Source organism: Bubalus kerabau, chromosome 10 (assembly GCF_029407905.1).
Source record: "Bubalus kerabau isolate K-KA32 ecotype Philippines breed swamp buffalo chromosome 10, PCC_UOA_SB_1v2, whole genome shotgun sequence".
Classification (NCBI taxonomy): Eukaryota; Metazoa; Chordata; class Mammalia; order Artiodactyla; family Bovidae; genus Bubalus; species Bubalus kerabau.
Genome location: NC_073633.1, coordinates 97,540,677 through 97,559,606, shown reverse-complemented (window position 1 = coordinate 97,559,606; position 18,930 = coordinate 97,540,677). Strand labels below are relative to the sequence as shown.

Below are 18,930 nucleotides of genomic sequence, written 5' to 3'. Positions count from 1 at the left end.
TTATGGCCCAAGCATGCAGGAGGCTAGATATGCTTCTAGGAAGCTGGGGAAAGCAAGAGGAAGGCAATCCACATGTAACTGCAGGGTTGGGATAGAACGGCCCTGCAGGGCGAGTGTCAACAACAACTGAAGATGTCAGAGTGTCTGGACCAACAGCCTGGATCCCTGCGTGACTGCTTGGAGGAGGGCCCCCCTGCCACCTGCTTACTGACCCAGTATGGTCCTATGAGCAAGAAATACCCTTCAGTTACACAGGGGTTTGCACAGTTTAAATTTTGTCTATTTCCTACAGTAATTAGCCTACCCAAACTCATACAATAAGCATGGATAAAATTGTTAAAATGCAAAGCACACAGTTAATAGTGGTCATCTCTGGGAGGTGTTTACAGGCTGGGACTTTGTGACTTTCACTTTTTATTTTATCTTGTTCAAATGAAGAAAAAATTATAATAAAAGGCATGCCAAAAAAAAAAATCCCCAATTTTAAAAGAGCAAAACAAAGCAATATATATTCATATTAAAAATTTTAATACGCAGTGCCAAATAGTCTGCTTAAATCTTCAAGTATGCTGTTTTACAAAAACGGGTAATTTAGCTGTGTCAGGGAAATGTTTGAGGATCTTGAAGCTTATTGATTGGAACAAGGGCCTACGTATAGCTCAGGGAACTCTGTTCAATGTTATGTGGCAGCCTGAGTGGGAGGGGCCTTTGGAGGAGAATGGATACATGTATATGTGTGGCTGAGTCCCTTGCTTTTCACCCGAAACTATCACAACATTGTTTGTTAATAGGCTATACTCCAATACAAAATAAAAAGTTAAAAAAAAAAAGCCTAGTGTTGGAAGATTAAAAGGCAAAAAGACATTGGGTATACTTATTACTCAGAAAGTTTCTACCAGTGAGGGAATGGAAGAACTGACTTAAGTGAAGCAGGTAACATCATCCTTATTTTGCAGACAAAAATGATAGAGACGCTTAGAAAGATTAAGTGACTGATCTCCTGTCACACAGCTAGAGGCAACTCTGGGCCTTAAGATAGGAATTTTAACTCCAAATACAGCTCTTTCTTTTCCCCTTTTTTTTTTTTTTTTTTTTTTTAATGATGTTTAAAGGAAATCACCAACCAGACCTTAAAAGAAATAGAAATGCTCATTACAGATTAATTTTTTTCATTGGATTTAAAATAAAATGGACATTTAGATGAAAAGTTTAACATTATGCTCAGTATGCAGTGTTTTCACAAGATAGCACATTAATAACCTAGCATCACTGCTGCCGCTGCTAAGTCACTTCAGTTGTGTCTGACTCTGTGACCCCATGGACCACAGCCCACCAGGCTCCCCCGTCCCTGGGATTCTCCAGGCAAGAGCACTGGAGTGGGTTGCCATTTCCTTCTCCAATGCATGAAAGTGAAAAGTGAAAGTGAAGTCGCTCAGTCATGTCCGACTCTTCGCGACCCCATGGACTGCCGCCTACCAGTCTCCTCCATCCATGGGATTTTCCAGGCAAGAGTACTGGAGTGGGGTGCCATTGCCTTCTCCTAATTAGGTTAGGTTCATTTAACCATATGTCTAGGGCTTCCCTGGTGGCTCAGTGGTAAAGAATCTGCCTGTCAATGCAGGAGATGTGGGTTTGATCCCCGGGTCAGGAAGATCCCTTGGAGAAGGAAATGGCAACCCACTCCAGTATTCTTGCCTGGAAAATCCCCCGGACAGAGGAGCCTGGTGGGCTACAGTCCAAGGGGTCGCAGGAGTCAGAAACTACCACCAATCATATGTCTAGATTCTGGGTTTTTCTTCTTCTGAGAAATCTTTGTTAATTCTCACTAAGAGCCAAAACAGAGAAGTTGGCATTATGGCAGGTACTTAGTACACAGTCCAAACCCAAAGAACAAGGGAAATCTGCAAGGTGAGAGAAAGGATTTCTCAGGTTGTGGAGGGATCAGCCAAAGAAAGGGAAAGGAAGGCTTAAACCCTCCTATGAAGGAACTTTTTCCAACTACTGATATTCTTCCATTGTCATATCCCCGCTCCCCACCCTGATTATTCACTAGGCATTAATTACCAGCATTTGACTGTGATCATCAGCCTTAGAGATATTTGCCCACACCCTAAACATCTCCAGTCCATGAATGAAGAGCAGGCCTAGCTGGGAAAGAATTGAGGGCAACAATAAAGTCGAGTTGGCCTTTCACGTGCAAAGTTAGATGGGGCCAAGGGTATTAGGAAAGCTTCAGACTCTCAGCACGGAGACTGAGTTAAAGTAACTTATGAGAAGCTGCTCCAGTCAGCAGAGCTGGACTCGAAAGAAATTCAAATACAATGAGAGTCCCTTGGACTGCAAGGAGATCCAACCAGTCCATCCTAAATGAAATCAACCCTGAGTATTCATTGGAAGGACTGATGCTGAAGCTGAAGCTCCAATACTTTGGCCACCTGATGGGAAGAACTGACTCATTGGAAAGGACCCTGATGTTGGGGAAGATTGGAGGCAGGAGGAGAAGGGGACGACAGAAGATGAGATGGTTGGATGGCATCATTGACTCAGTGGACATGAGTTTGAGCAAGCTCCAGGAGATAGTGAAGGACAAGGAAGCCTGGTGTGCTGCAGTCCATGGGGTTGCAAAGAGTAGGGCACAACTGAACAGTATGTAAGATTGTGTTGTTTAAAACAAGGAACTGAATGAGAATATTGGCCAAAAACCTAGTTCTTAGCCAGTCCCAGATCCTTGTCAACTTTTATTTAAATTTGATATTCAGGGTTTTTTTTTTGTTTGTTTTCTTTTTGTAGTCTGCTTTTAAGTGGCAGTGGGTTTGGAAAAAATTGGAGGCAAGCCTCTCTGACTAAATTTGCTCTCTCTAGTTAGAAAGTGTGGAGACATTCATTAAAATTAAATAGTTACTGGACATCTATCAGGGCAACTTTGTCCTGTGCTTTGAGAAGTATAGGGAAGTAGTAACTAATTAACTACTTTAAAAACAAGATGTGAATATATTGGCAAAGCCAGAATTTTGTTAAATACTTTAAACGCTGTACTCTACTGATGCGAAATGGGGACTAAGAATTAGGTAAATTAATTTCGATAAAATTACTTTGTGATAAGCATTTATTAATATTTCCCTAGCCCTAAGATACTGCCTAAACCTCTGGTCATTTTCCCAACCCCTCAGCTGTTGTTTACAATTCAAAAAATTCTTCAAGAGGAAAACAATCGAATGCTGTGTTGAGGATCTCCTTCTCTCCCCTTAAGTTCTTGCTCCCCTCATAACATTCAATCCCTTTAAACAGATTTTTTTTTTTTAGTTCCTCTAGTTGTTTTCAGACTGATGGTTGATCTAATAATGTATGCTGTAGACAACTTTCTGGGCCTCAATATTCTTTTTTTCTCCCTAGATTGCATGTATATTTATTTATATTTATTGGGATATAGCTGCTTTACAATGTCCTGTTAGTTTCTGCTATACAAGACAGTGGATTGGCTCTGTGTATACATACATCCCCTCCCTCTTGGACTCCTTCCCACCCTTCCCATCCCACCCCTCTAGGTCAACACAGAGCACCGCGCTGAGCTCCCTGGGAAGCTTCGCACTAGCTATATTATGCAGTTATCATACAAAGGAACAAAGTTGAGCCTCAGTGTTCTTGAAGGTAGCACACTGTCCTGTACAGGGAAAGAATATTTGAGACAGATACATATGATGTAAAAATTTTGGCCCTCTTCCTTAGTAAATGTGTGACCTAGGATAACATGTTTATCTCTTCTACATTTATGTTTTTCTTAATTAAATGATACAAATGATAATCTCTACTTCACAGGGTTTTTGAAAGTTAAATAAAGTCCATAAATGTTCAACATAATGTCTAGAACACTATTTATAGATGATATGTATTTTTGTTCTTAATCAAGAAAAGAGTTAATATTTCACAATACAGGGCTGCTTAAAAGAATATAATGTGATTATTTATATAAAACATTTTATAGCTTGTAAGGGACCACAGAAATAAAAACAGAGTGTGAAGTGTATTGATTGATGTTGTGTGGTAGTGTGTGTGAATGCTCAGTCGCTCAGTCCTGTCCGACTCTTTTGTGACCCCATGGACTGTAGTCTGTCAGGGTCCTCGTCCATGGAGTTCTCCAGGCAAGAATACTGGAGTGAGTTGTCATTTCCTCCTCCAGGGGATCTTCCTGAGCCAGGGATCCAACCTGAGTCTCCTGCACTGGCGGGCGTGTTCCTTACCGCTGAACCGCCTGGAAAGCCCTCTGTGCATAGGCCATGTGCTCAATGCTTCCGTGCATCGTGTCATTCAGTATTTATAATGAGCATGTTAAGTTGGAACTCTTGTTACCATTATTTTACAAATGAGGAAACTGAGGTTAGGAAGGATTACGTGACTTTTCCAAGGTTAGATAATGAGATTGCTGAGACCTAACCACTACGCCACCAGGGAACATCAAGGTTAGATAATGACAGGCAAAGAAACCAGGGTTTTAACCCCACTTTGACCAACTCAAAACCTAGAGTTCTTCACTCCTGTTTTAATCTCACAAGGCTATATTTCTCTTTCCTAATTGAGGGGGAAAATGTTAGTTTTTCAGAAACTTGCACAGAAGCTGGAATCTAGTAGGTAGCCAGTAAATATTTAGACTTACTGATATCCATGCCAATAAAATCTACAACACAGCAGTAATAGAAATGACAATTTAGGAAGAGGACTTCTAATTTTGTCTTTAACTTCTGCCATGGAAGTGAAAATTAGGATGAATTAACATAAACTGAGAGTGAGAACAAGTTAAGAATTTAATCATTAACAGAAATTCTGATCCATGTTCTAGAAACCAGCTCTTATTGCCATCTGGATCCCCAAAATTATCAATCAAAAAAGGGCTGTAGATGTATGTTGCTCCTCAGTTTAACAAAATCTTTTGTATCTTAGCAAATACTTAAATGGAGAGAAACACTTGAGAATTGGTAGTGGAATCTTTTGAGGTTTTACTTAACACCTGATGTGAGAGCTGACTCATTGGAAAAGACCCTGATGCTGGGAAAGATTGAAGGCAGAAAGAGAAGGGGGTGACAAAGGATGAGATGGTTAGATGTCATCACTGACTCAATGGACATGTGAGTTTGAACAAACTGCGGGAGATGGTAAAGGACAGGGAAGCCTGGTGTGCTGCAGCCCATGGGGTTGCAAAGAGTTGGACACAACTTCGTGACTAAACAACAACAATTTGGATTTTCAGAGACAAATGCCTGATATATAGAAATACAAAGTTCCTAACTAAAAAAATAAAAAGACAACCAAAAAAAAAAAAAAGTGGCTGTGGCCTAGATTTATGCTGCACTTTTCATTGTACTTACATGTGAGTCACTTTACTTAAATTGTAGAAGGAATGTGATTCCAGTTGCTGCAGAGTTGCATCTATTGACAAGTAGCTGAATGTCACAAAAATAAAATACAAAAGTAGAAAGTTAGTAAGGTCGTGAACTGCAAACATACCATTAATTCTGATGTAACTGCTTTGTCAGGGGCATCCCAGGTCATGAAACAGGTACAACCTTCCTGATTTCTCCCTAATTATGGTAAAAGTAGTTATAGCTACTTTTTTTAGATCCTGTTTTATCTGAAAGTTTCCCAATTCATTGGTCTTACTCATTTTTCAGGTTTCATTGAACTGATACTTCCTTTAGAAGCTTTCCCCAAATGTCCTGATTAGGTCAAATTTCTCATAGGATAGCCTCATGGCACCACGAACTTCTCCTTCCACTAATTATCATAGTGAAACTTTGCAAGTGCTTGGATGATATTTGATTTATGTTGTCTCATTAGACAGCCAGTTCTCTGAAATGGAGAACTGAGTCTGGTGTCTGATGAACACTGAATGTTGAGTACCTTTCGTATTGCTTGTCTTGTAGTAGACTTCCAATAAATATGTAATTAAGTGAATGAATGAGTAAATGAATGAATAGGCTAGTTACTCAAAATAGCAGAAAGTGAAAGATGGCAGAATAGAATACACAAATGAATAAGAAGCGTCTTTAATGGAGTACCTAACAGCATGAGAGTAGAGATGTAGTTTCAAAGATGAGACTTCTTTCATCTTTCAAAGATGAGTTTCAAAGATGGAGACTTCCCTGATGGCTCAGAGGGTCAAGCGTCTCTCTGCAATGCAGGAGACCCAGGTTCGATCCCTGGGTCGGGAAGATCCCCGGGAGAAGGAAATGGCAACCCACTCCAGTACTCTTGCCTGGAAAATCCCATGGATGGAGGAGCCTGGTAGGCTACAGTCCATGGGGTCGCAAAGAGTCGGACACAACTGAGCAACTTCACTTTCACTTTTCAAAGATGAAGAAAAAGCTACCATTCTCTATTGGAGCATTCCATGCAGTGGTGGCTGTATACTCTCTCAAGACTTTGCTTTTTTATTTTGATGAGGCTGAAAACTCAAGGTTGGTTTTGAACTTTGTAAAGGAAAGGCAACACAAAGTTCTAAGTACTTAAAAAAAAAAATACAACTCATGAAGAATACACAAGGGATGATATTTCAAATAGTCTCCTTAAATTCCATTCTGTAATAAGAACGACTAATGCAGCCAGATTCAAGGACTGCATGTTCCTGAGAGGCATTTCTATGAGATCTGGGAAAATTAATGATTAATAGATGGTGCCCACCTGTATGTGGAGCTGAGCTTCTCAACCTTGGCCACACAGCTGAACTATCTGGGAGGCTTTTGAGACATGTCTTAAGACTCGGTCCAGAATAATTAATTCAGAGTATATAAGGGATGGTCAAATACTTTTATTTTTAAAAAGCTTCCCAGATGACTCTAAGGTATGTTCATGCGTGCTCAGTCATGTGTGAGTCTTTACGACACTATGGACTGTAGCCCAACAGGCTCCTCTGTCCATGGGATTCTCCAGGCAAGAACACTGGGTGGGGAGCCATGCCCTCCTCCAGGGGATCTTCCTGACCCTGGGATCAAACCCATGTCTCCTGCGTCTCCTGCATTGGCAGGACGTTTCTTTACCGCTGTGCCACCTGGGAAGCAGGGTGCCACCTTGTACCTCTAAGGTACAAGGCAAGGTAAAAAACCCCTGGAGTATAGTTTGAGTTGACTCTGCCAGTAAAATGTTTTCATTAATGCACTGCTTCTAAGAGGAGTGCTGACTGTTCCATCTGAGTTTTTATCACTGGTGTTGTGAGTATTCTAAGGCTCCTGTCCTTTCCATCTTGAATTATCTACTCTCTAACCAGTAATCCTTTGATTTGTCGGGTCTCCCAAGCCCTTGCCACTTGTGGATAACATTACATAAATTATTTTGATCCAAATATCATATCTCTAACAGAGAGGAAACCATTGAGGATGTTGAAAAGAATTTATTGTATAGACATTATGGGGATTTAAGGTGGGTGAAGCTGAGCAATCTGAGGGACAAGGTTAATTACGAAGGTAGCAAACTTGTTTTCTTAACTTTGCATCCTATCCATTGCTGCAGTATTTCTCCTGAATTTCTTAGTTTAGGAGGGGCAAAGCTTTCTTAAGGTTTTAGTCGTTCAGCACGTGTCATAATAAATGAAGTTCCAATTTCTCCAACTGTATGATACCTCCTTAGAGGGCTGCCATAGCTTGGTTGCAAAGACAACACATAGGAACCATTTATTCAGTGGGATAAAAACAATGATTCCCTATTGCTTGTCCTATTTTTATAATCAGGAAAAATCAGATCCAACCTCTTCCTCAAATTTCTTCTTAGCATGTAAGTTGCATGTAATCACGAGGGTAACCATATCGTCTGTCATCCAAAAGAGGATATTTTTGTGAGTTAAAACAGGGTACTATTAATAATTATGTCAGAATAATAGGTGGGACAGTGCAGTGTCCCAGACAAACCTGCTGACCTCTCTCCTCCCCTGAGATGTGACGGCTCCCTGACTGTTCTCTGTGCTGTGCGCTTAGTCGCTCAGTCGTGTCTGACTCTCGCGACCCCATAGACCGTAGCCTGCCAGGCTCCTCTGTCCATGGGATTTTTTATGTGTGTGTGTATGCTTTCATTCAAGAAATATACATTGAACATTTACTTTATATGTTAGTAAATGGGCACTGACCAATCAGACCTGCTCCCGAGCTTCCAGGAACTCACAGTAGTGAGAGATACAGACTGGAAAATGGGATTAACATGTGGAGTGATAAATTCTCTGATGGGATTCCGGGCATGCTTAATCCGGACTGGAGAATCTCAGCACAGACTCTTTGGAGGAATCTTCCTCAGGACCTTCAGATCTGCCTGGACATCCTGAACATCTCAGTTAACCTTCCTTCTTTTATTGTCCATCATTTTATTTTAAACCTTCTCAAATTTCTAACCCTGCCCATTCTACCCTCAGTATGAGTAGATAATCTTTTTAATAATTTGTAGAAAAGATCGAAACCTTGAGTTGAGAATTTCTGGAATTCCCCTCCAAGAAGCCTATTAATTTACCTGCCTCTGCCCACCTCATACTACAACTCTCTTATTACAGCACCAAGGATGCCCATCTTCCTGCAGGTCAACCCCTCTATTTGGATGCCATTCCCTCCTGCCTCCTGAGGGACCGCATACTCTTAAAATAATTGTTCTTTCTTCAGTTTTTTTTTTTAGCCTCTCTGATGCCTTTCCCTGGTCATGTTACTTCTACCTGTTTGTGACTCTCAAGTTTCAATCTCTACCCAAATCTCTCCCCAGTTCCCCTACATACCTGGGATTTCCAACTCTAAGGTCCTTAGTCTGCTTCAATACCCAAATCCCCTCCTGAATTAACATATTTATTTATTATGTTTTTGCTTCCTGAATTAATATATTTATTTATTATGCTTTTGCTTCCTTGTCTATTTCTTTTCATTTGAATGTAAACTCCACAGGCGCACGGTTCCTTGTCCATTTGTTCCCTGAGGTATCCCAGTCACTTAGACCAGCAGTTGATATATACCAGGGAATGAAAAAATATTTCTTGAATGAACTGATGAAAACTGATACCCTGATGTCTACTAGATATAGCTACTTGATGCCTCCAAGGCACCTCCAATGCCCTGTGCCCCAAACTGAATTCCTGACTTATCCCCTGCCCCTCCATAGCAGATGCACAGAAAACTTCTCTGCCTTGGCAAACGTGCTCGTCAACCACACAGAGGTCCCAGTCAGAAACAGCGATGAAATTCTCCACCTCCAAGTCAACCAATTTTTGTTCTCTTCTCCCTTGTTTGAAAAATAAATTTTTAAATTACCACTCAAGCCATCCCCATTCCATCTGTCATCCGCATTCAGTCTGCCACCCCTCTCGCTGGGCACTGAGTCAACCTCCTCACTAGCTTCCTGCCTCCAATTTGCTCCACTTCCACCCATTTTCCACAGCACAGACAGAGCATATTTCTAAAACATCTGATCTGTCACTTCCCTGTATATTCTGATCTGTCACTTCCCAGATGTCATATTTTCTAAAACATCTGTTTTAGCATATTTCTAAAACATCTGATCTGTCACTTCCCTGTATATAGTCATCCTGTGGCTTAGTCCTTAGGGGAGATTTCAAAAGGTTCACAAAGCCCTGTCCTCACTTACGTCCCAGTTTTATTCTTCTCTACTGTTCCCACTTTGAGACTAAGCTCCAGCTTCCACAAACTTATTTTTAATTTCATTGACAGCCATTTTTTCTTCTTCTTCAACTTATCGTTCCCTCATCTGTTTTTGTTTTTTTCCCCAGACAATATAGATCGCAAATTAGGCACCATTTCCTCCAGGAAGCCTACCCTGACCACACCCCCTATCCAGGTAACAGACTTCTCACATGAGTTCCTAGGTCACCCTGGAACTGACTCCATCATGGCACTTACTACTCTCTTAGCAAGGAAACGAGGTTCCGTGAGTATTGTCAGCTATTGTATATGACACATCTAGCAAAGTGCCAGGCACAAAGTAGGGCTCAATAACTGTTCACTGAATGAATGAGTGAATACAGCCAAGTAGAGGCACCAATGGCTTCCCTGGTGGCTCAGACGGTAAAGCGTCTGCCTACAAAGCCGGAGACCTAGGTTCAATCCCTGGGTTGGGAAGATCTCCTGGAGAAGGAAATGGCAACCCACTCCAGTATTCTTGCCTGGAAAATTCCATGGATGGAGGAGCCTGGGAGGCGACAGTCCATGGGGTCGCAAAGAGTCAGACATAAGGGCTTCCCTGGTAGCTGAGCTGGTAAAGAATCTGCCTGCAACGCAGGAGACCCTGGTACAATTGCTGGGTTGGGAAGATCTGCAGGAAAAGGGATAGTCTACCCACTCCAGTATTCTTGGGCTTCCCTTGTGGCTCAGACGGTAAAAAAAAAAATCCATCTGTCAGTGTAGACTTACCAATTATAACAACTGTACCAGCCTGGTGGGGGAGGTTGATAGTGTGGAAGAATGTGCATGGCAGGGGGCAGAGAGTATACGGCAACTTTCGGTACCTTCCCCTCAGTTTTGCTGTAAACTTAAAACTGCTCTACAGTGTATTTAAACAAAGAAAGAAAGAAAGAAAGAAATCTATAGTATAGCCCTGAACTGTAGGAACAAGTCAGAGCTAGAGATAGTCCTTTAAGAATTAGTTGTGTTAGGTAACAGTGAGTCCAAAGGCAGAGTGTTCATTCAAGGGGCAGAGGGCATAGAGGAATTAGGACAAAATAAACAAAGGACTGGTATGTAAGGGTCTGAATGAAATAGGAAGCCAGGAAAGGAGACAGGGGGAGGAGTCAGGGTAAGATGTTAAAAAGAGGGAGGGAACAACAGCACAGAAACCAAAGAAGACAAGAATTTGAAAAAAAGGAAGGGCTGGTAGGAAAAAACCAAGCTGCAGAGACGTTCAGCTGGGGTGGCTCCTCAGCGTCAGCACTACTGATATTTTGGTCTAGATCATGCTCGGTTGTGTGTGGGGTGTCCTACGCCTTATAGGGTGTTGAGCAGATCCTTCAACTCAGCCCTCAGATCCTGGAAGGACCCCTCTCTCCAGCTGTGACAACTAAAAACCACAACTGCCCCTGAAATGACACACGAGAGAGTAAGTGGTCACGAACCGACTAAGTTCAGCCAAAGACCCCACAGGCTGCTCCTGGCGGCGTTGTTACTGGTGTCCCTGGATTATCTGTGCTGCTTGTCAGAATCAATGAATTAAAATAAAAACCTGGCTCATTTCGTACCCAGATACACTCGTCAGTGCAACATGGAAGCTCTTTTTCTCCTCACTCTTGAGTGTACAGCAGTTTGGTTTTCTATGATTAAGAATTATTTTTAGTTCTTTTTTTTAAGTGAGAAGTCTGAAATCATTGACTACATTTATGAGAAAATGTTAACATTTGTACTGGTGGTGAAAAGAGAATCAAGAATTGGTAATGAGGATAGATAGATTCGAGAGATATATATTTGTTTTTGGGAGAGATTTCTGGCTAAGGTTTTGCCATGTATCAAAATATATTGACATACACTAAGAATTAGTAAGTTCTTAACACCAAAGGTACTTAAATTTGCTTTAGGTTTAAAAAAATCATCTAGGGATTAGGGGGTGGAGATGCAGCAAAATCAAATAAACACCTCGTACATAAACTTCATGTATTCTGAAAATGTAGACATCTCTGCCTTATGTAAGTGCAATATTTAACAGGTGTGTTTCTTGATAGAACCCTGTTAGAAAACTCCATATCACAATTGCAAACATCTTTTTATATTAGAAAAATGTGACTTACATCCTGGAAATATTGGGCAGATTTGAGAACGCATGACTGGGAATGGTTTTCAGATGAGTCTCTATAAACTTCCTATAAAAAAAAAGTGACACAGAGTTCCAAATCATTAGATTTTTCTAGTAACCCACCTTAATTATACAGAACACATTATTAGAAGCATGACAGTCATTACAATATATAGTTTATCATACATCATCAACAAAAATAATACTCTATGAAAAGCAAATAATTTTCTCCCCAACAAAACAAGAATTGAGAGATTCAAAAGCAGAAAATAAATCTTCAGACATTGCCTTCAAATTTGCAGTAAACTGGTGTGCCTTGTATAACATCATAATCTGTTAACAGAAGGCAACATAATATATTCATAAGTTTATTAGGACTACTGAATTCTTTGTCAATAAAAAATCTTGAAATGCCACCAGAGTATTATTAAGAGTGTACTAAGAGGATTAAAAATAGTGGTATGATTATAACCTTTTTGCCCAAGCAAAGCTTTATTCAATCATTACCTTGATCTTATCATGAATTTGCTGCAATTTGGAAATAAATGACTAACAAGGAGCTAATACTTCACAGGATCGTGGCATCTTAGTTGCATATGCAAACTACTGGTTGTGGCTTTTCTTCCTGTTTGATTTTTGATACTTTTCAGAAGATTGAGACTGGTTTTCCTGTGCAATGAGACACCTTGATGCATTCTAGCCTGTCTCTCCACCTGGACCCTCCACTGTTTACCCTCTTTCTTTGTTATGGGGCTTCCCTGGTGGCTCAGCTGGTAAAGAATCTGCCTGCAATTTGGGAGACCTGGGTTCGATCCCTGGGTTGGGATGATCCCCTGGAGAAGAGAAAGGCTACCCACTCCAGTATTCTGGCCTGGAGAATTCCATGGACTGTATAGTCCAGTCCATGGGGTCACAAAGAGTCGGACACGACTGAATGACTTTCACTTCTCTTTTTCTTTGTTATAGCAACCACTTGAATTCTGTATGGAAAAAGATGTACCTATTGTCCTAACTCAGTTTGCAAAAAGCCAATGCACATGCTTATTATCTTCTTCATGGGTTTGTTTTTGCCATTTGCATGTTGGTAAAGTTTTTTTAAAAGCTATTAGACTGAAATCGTGTATTTTTCCTTCTGGGCTGCAGGGTGATTTCTCAATACTTGATTTCCTTGATCTCCGTACTCTTTGAACTACTAATTTTTGCAGTGATTAAAATGTATTTAGAAATTCTGGTGTCTGGTTCTGTCTGACTGGAGCCTGGAAGTCCCCTACCTCCCTCCTAACAATAAATAAAAAGCTAGACAGACAGAAAAATTGATAACTCTTTTTAGATCTGTGGGGGAGGGGAAGATAGGACAAACCACAGTCCCCAGGACAGGAGAGACAAACAGGAGTCCGCATTTCTCAGAGCAGAGACTCATGAGCAAAAACTGTAGGGGCGGCGGGGGTGGGGGTGGGGTGGGGGGACCAGTGCCAGGGTACAGATTCACGAAAACCTGAGCTGTAAAATTGCCAGAGGCGCAGTGCACACAACTCTGAGAACTGAAAACTCCAGGACAACCTAGTTATAGGTAGACCTTCACCGTTTTGTGAGATTTACTTCCGGGAGTTCCACCAAATATTAAGGAAAAAATCCCTTTGTGCTTCTGTCAGAGGAGGGGGAAAAGGAAGCATTTGGAAATTCAGCTGACCCTTGAACACTGGGGGGATGGTTAGGGGCATCAACTCCCACACTTTAAAACATCCACGAATAATTTATTGTTGGCCGTCAGTATGTGTGGTTCTGTGCCTGCAGATTCAACCAACCACTGCTGGATCATGTAGGATTGTCGTATTTATTATAGAAGAAAACCCACAAATGAGTGGACCCAGGCAGTTCAAAGCCATGCTGTTCAAGAGTCAACTGTATATCGGAGCACTCAGTTCTTAACAAAGCCTGCCCTCAGGGGAAGCTAGTTATCTACAGCCTGTAGAAGGGAAACAAACTCGAGCTCACTCTGGTTTATTCTGTCCTATGAAGGGGGAGAGAAAATGCTGAGAAATGGGAAATTCATGGTCCAGAGTCACAGGCTTAGCAAAAGATCTAATCACGGGACTACAGAATGGGTTCCCTCCCCTGACATCTCACCACCACCTTACTGACCTGTTTATAGCCACTCTTTTTACCCAGTATGTCTGTCTGTCTATCAAGAAGTAAATCTGTAACTTGCCTAATCAAATCATCAGTAAGGCCAAATTAATTTCTAAAAGGGCCTATTAACTTGAGGGCAGAGAGAGGTGATGTGAATAACAAAAGAGTAGAATGTCAGCCTTTTGCCACATTGGTGACTGGGCATCAAGCGTGATGTGCCTTCATATGAGTCCAGAAATCCAGGGCCTGTAAATTACCTGCACCCCCTCACAGCTCTCCTAATTACACTCTCTTAATTGGACTGATTAAATCCAATTGGTCCAGATCCAAGATTCTAAAGTTAAAAAAAAAAAAGAATAACAAGTCATTGCGACTAAAATCTCCCAGTCAAATTGGGCCAAGCCTAAGGAAAACAAAAAGATGATACACACCTATTGGGTATCACCTGAAGAGACCCAGTTTCTTGAGCTCAAAGAGTCTTACTTATAGAGCATGTCCTAAGGCATGGATCTTGAGGGCAAGCTTATCTAAGATTGCACATGCTGCTTGTAGGTGATATGGACCTAATTTGTAACTTGCATTGGCAAAAATTCTGTCTCCAAAAGTAAAGAATCTATATTTAATTAAAAAAAATTTAAAAGCCCACCAGATGGACTTTGCTGGTGGTCCAGTAACTAACAGTCCATGCTCCCAATGCAGAGGACTTGGGTTTGATTCCTTGTCAGGGAGGGAACTAAATCCCACATGTGGCAATTAAGAGCTCACATCTTGTATCTAAAGAATGCACATGTTGCACGAAAGACTGAAGATCTCCTATGTGCCACAACTAAGACTGCACAGCCAAATAAATAAATATTGGAAAAGGAAATGAGAGTAACAATGGTTTCTAAGAAGTTTAACTTGGAGCAGAAATAACATTTAGATGCAGTTTAAAAGCCTTTGGATTAAAGGTTTAAACAATGTTTATGTTCTTTTCCAATATATGAATTTCTGAAATCTGTAATACACGTTTCTGGGATTCTCTCTCTCTCTTTCACACATGTAAACACACACACACGTTAAGCCACAACTACTGAGTTCATTGCAGTTGATGGAGTTCGGAATATACTATCCCAAAACACACTGTGTTGGCATATTGAATATTTTAAGCTGGGGGAATGTGAGAAGCAGGATGTAGGAAGGATTTTGTGACCCCCCTCTATTGCCTCACCCTCTGAAGCAAGTCATAAAACCCTCCTGTGAGAGGTGCCTTCCCAATGCCCAGAGAGAAGCACAGTCTTAACGGGGAAGACAGGGGGATGCTAGGGGATTTGAATGATCAGACCTTGCAGGATTCCCATCATTTACTATTCTTAGCTCATACCCCTCCATCCTATCACATTTTCCCATCACTCTTCATCAAAGAGTGGAACGCTAGCCTATGATCACTCAGTTTAATCACTTCTTCAAGTCTCCATTTCTTCATAAAGCTCCCATGCCATGTAAAACTCATTTTAAACACACCTCTATGCTTTTCTCTTGTTACTCTGTCTTTGGTTACAAAGCCCTAGCTGAGAACCCAGAAGACTAGAAGGAAAATAATTTTTTTTCTTCACCTAAAGAGTAGAATGTGCTTTGAAAGACAAAATTTTTGAAATGCTCACAAAACAAGATATTCTTCTTGGCCAAATTTCTCACCAAAGAAAACCACTCATATGAATATAATTATAAGAATTACATATCTCAGTGCAACTGTCTTACTAATGATAGAATATGCATGGTGAAAGTAGCTCAGTCATGTCCGACTCTTTGACACCCACGGACTATAGAATCCATGGAATTTTCTAGGCCAGAGTATTGAAATGAGTAGCCTTTCCCTTCTACAGGGGATCTTCCCAACCCAGGGATTGAAACCAGGTCTCCTGCATTGCAGGTGGATTCTTTACCTGCTAAGCCACAAGTCCTAAGCTATAAGTCTTCACCTAAGATGAAAGTGAATTATCTATTTATTGAATGAACTTAGTTAATAACATGATGATTATAATGCATAAGACTGGTTTCAATAATGTTAAATGAATTAGCAGAATGGTAGCTATCATATAAATTGTTGAATTCAATTTGCATATTGTACATTTTACCTGGATATATTCATAATATATATTCATAATAGTGTGTACATAATCTGGAAAAATGAACTCATTAATGAGTTAAAAAATATATATATATATTTACTTTTGGTATAAATTGTCTAGGTCTCCACTCTAAAATTCACCACGTCTCTTCTTTCTTCCCCAGCTTTTAAAATGTTATTAGCCTGATTTGCACAAAATCATGTAGAAAGAATTTTCTCTCAAAGAATATATTTCTCTTATAATTAAGAGCAAATATCATTGGCTAGGACATAACATCTAGCTAATTAAATACTGAAGATATCATATTTATTTACAGAGACTTTGGTCCATTTTCCCCAACAGTTTTAGTATGAACCTCCTGCAGAATAAGTTAGTGTATTGATAATATGTGGATACCTTAGTGACCTCTAGCTCACCCCAGATGTGTGAGCTTCAACCCTTAAGGAGGTTTGATGGTGGTTTTATTAGGGAGTAATTTTGAACAAAGCTAGTGGAGGTGATGGAATTCCAGTTGAGCTATTTCAAATCCTGAAAGATGATGTTGTGAAAGTGCTGCACTCAATATGCCAGCAAATTTGGAAAACTCAGCAGTGGCCACAGGACTGGAAAAGGTCAGTTTTCATTCCAATCCCAAAGAAAGGCAATTCCAAAGAATGCTCAAACTACTGCACAATTGCATTCATCTCACATGCTAGTAAAGTAATGCTCAAAATTCTCCAAGCCAGGCTTCAGCAATATGTGAACCATGAACTTCCACACGTTCAAGCCGGTTTTAGAAAAGGCAGAGGAACCAGAGATCAACTTGCCAACATCCGCTGGATCATGGAAAAAGCAAGAGAGTTCCAGAAAAACATCTATTTCTGCTTTATTGACTAAGCCAAAGCCTTTGACTGTGTGCATCACAATAAACTGTGGAAAATTCTTCCAAGAGATGGGAATACCAGACCACCTGACCTGCCTCTTGAGAAACCTATATGCAGGTCAGGAAGCAACAGTTAGAACTGGACATGGAACAACAGACTGGTTCCAAATAGGAAAAGGAGTACGTTAAGGCTGTATATTGTCACCCTGCTTATTTAACTTCTATGCAGACTACATCATGAGAAATGCTGGGCTGGAAGAAGCACAAGCTGGAATCAAGATTGCCAGGAGAAATATCAATACCTCAGATATGCAGATGACACCACCCTTATGGCAGAAAGTGAAGAGGAACTCAAAAGCCTCTTGATGAAAGTGAAAGTGGAGAGTGAAAAAGTTGGCTTAAAGCTCAACATTCAGAAAACGAAGATCATGGCATCTGGTCCCATCACTTCATGGGAAATAGATGGGGAAACAGTAGAAACAGTGGCAGACTTTTTTTGGGGGGGGCTCCAAAACCACTGCTGATGGTGATTGCAGCCAGGAAATTAAAAGACGCTTACTCCTTGGAAGGACAGTTATGACCAACCTAGATAGCATATTGAAAGCAGAGACATTACTTTGCCAACAAAGGTCCATCTAGTCAAGGCTATGGTTTTTCCAGTAGTCATGTATGGATGTGAGAGTTGGACTGTGAAGAAAGCTGAGCGCTGAAGAATGGATGTTTTTCAATTGTGGTGTTGGAGAAGACTCTTGAGAGTCCCTTGGACTGCAAGGAGGTCCAACCAGTCCATTCTAAAGGAGATCAGTCCTGGGTGTACATTGGAAGGATTGATGCTCAAGCTGAAACTCCAGTACTTTGGCCACCTCATGTGAAGAGTTGATTCATTGGAAAAGACTCTGATGCTGGGAGGGATTGGGGGCAGGAGGAGAAGGGGACGACAGAGGATGAGATGGCTGGATGGCATCACCCACTCGATGGACATGAGTTTGAGTCAAATCCGGGATTTGGTGATGGACAGGGAGGCCTGGCGTGCTGCGATTCATGGGGTTGCAAAGAGTTGGACACGACTGAGTGACTGAACTGAACTGAACTGAATTTTGTAACTAGAGCTAACTGATACATGTTTATCACCAACTTCTTTCTCTCTTTTGTCCCTTCACCTAGGGACATACAGCTGTATATTCTTCCCATTGTCTATATATACAAAAGAAGAGCTTTATTCAAAGAATCTTGTGACACTGTGATGTGACCCTTTTAGAAGCAGATGGGAGAGGAAAAAAGCAAATGATTGCAAGGTTGTTGTTGAATCACGCGAAGACACCGGGAGTCTTGACCCCGGGAGGAGAAGAATTCAATCCGGGGCCAGAGACGAGGCTTGATCGCTCAGAGCTTTTGTGTAATAAAGTTTTATTAAAGTATAAAGGATATAGAGAAAGCTTCTGACATAGGTATCAGAAGGGGGCAGAAAGAGTACCTGTTTGCTAGTGTTAGCAAGGAAGTTATATACTCTCCAATGAATCCAAAGAATGTCTGGAGGTTATAAATACCTCACCAGACCTACTCCCATAATTTACATTTTAAGACAACAGAAGTAGCCAGAAGGTTTAATCCAGAGACTGTCCTCAGGCAGGATACATCCTTGTAAAGACCAGGTCTACTCCCATAATTTACATTTTAAGATAACAGAATTAGCCAGAAGGTTTAATCCAGAGACTGTCCTCAGGCAGGATACATTATTGTTATATAATCCTAAGGAATGTAGAGAAGGAAAAAAAGTTTGTCCTTTTTTCCTCCTTGAGAATTCCAGACCCCTCTCTCCTTGGGGACCCCTAGACTCCTTATCAACCTGCCTAGGAAATGACTCTCTCATGATTGTATTTGGCCAAAATATTTTACTTTCAGAGTACATTTTAAATATTTTTGGAGAGAAAAGTATGTATCTAAGAATATATTCTTTAGACAAAAAAGTTAGAAAAGCTTCAAGGTGTTACACTATTGTCCAAAGGATTAGCATCAAAATAGTGTTTTATTTTGTAAGAAAACACACCAGCTACTGAAGAGACTCTGCTTTTCTTTTTC

At 40.8% G+C, this 18,930-nt stretch overlaps 2 protein-coding genes across 3 annotated transcripts in view; one reads left to right on the top strand and one right to left on the bottom strand.

The window, feature by feature from the left end:
• Nucleotides 1-18,930, top strand: part of CEP128 (centrosomal protein 128) — a 605,049-nt gene that overhangs the window by 814 nt on the left and 585,305 nt on the right. The gene's annotated exons all lie outside the window — the stretch shown is intronic.
• The window catches only part of TSHR (thyroid stimulating hormone receptor), a 153,774-nt gene that overhangs the window by 59,001 nt on the left and 75,843 nt on the right, over nucleotides 1-18,930 (bottom strand). For both annotated transcript variants that reach the window (XM_055538815.1, XM_055538816.1), the window contains 2 exons: nucleotides 11,744-11,815; nucleotides 5,361-5,435 (listed from right to left, as the gene is read on the bottom strand). In XM_055538815.1, the coding sequence (XP_055394790.1) occupies nucleotides 5,361-5,435; nucleotides 11,744-11,815 (147 nt within the window). The remainder of the gene's footprint in view (nucleotides 1-5,360; nucleotides 5,436-11,743; nucleotides 11,816-18,930) is intronic.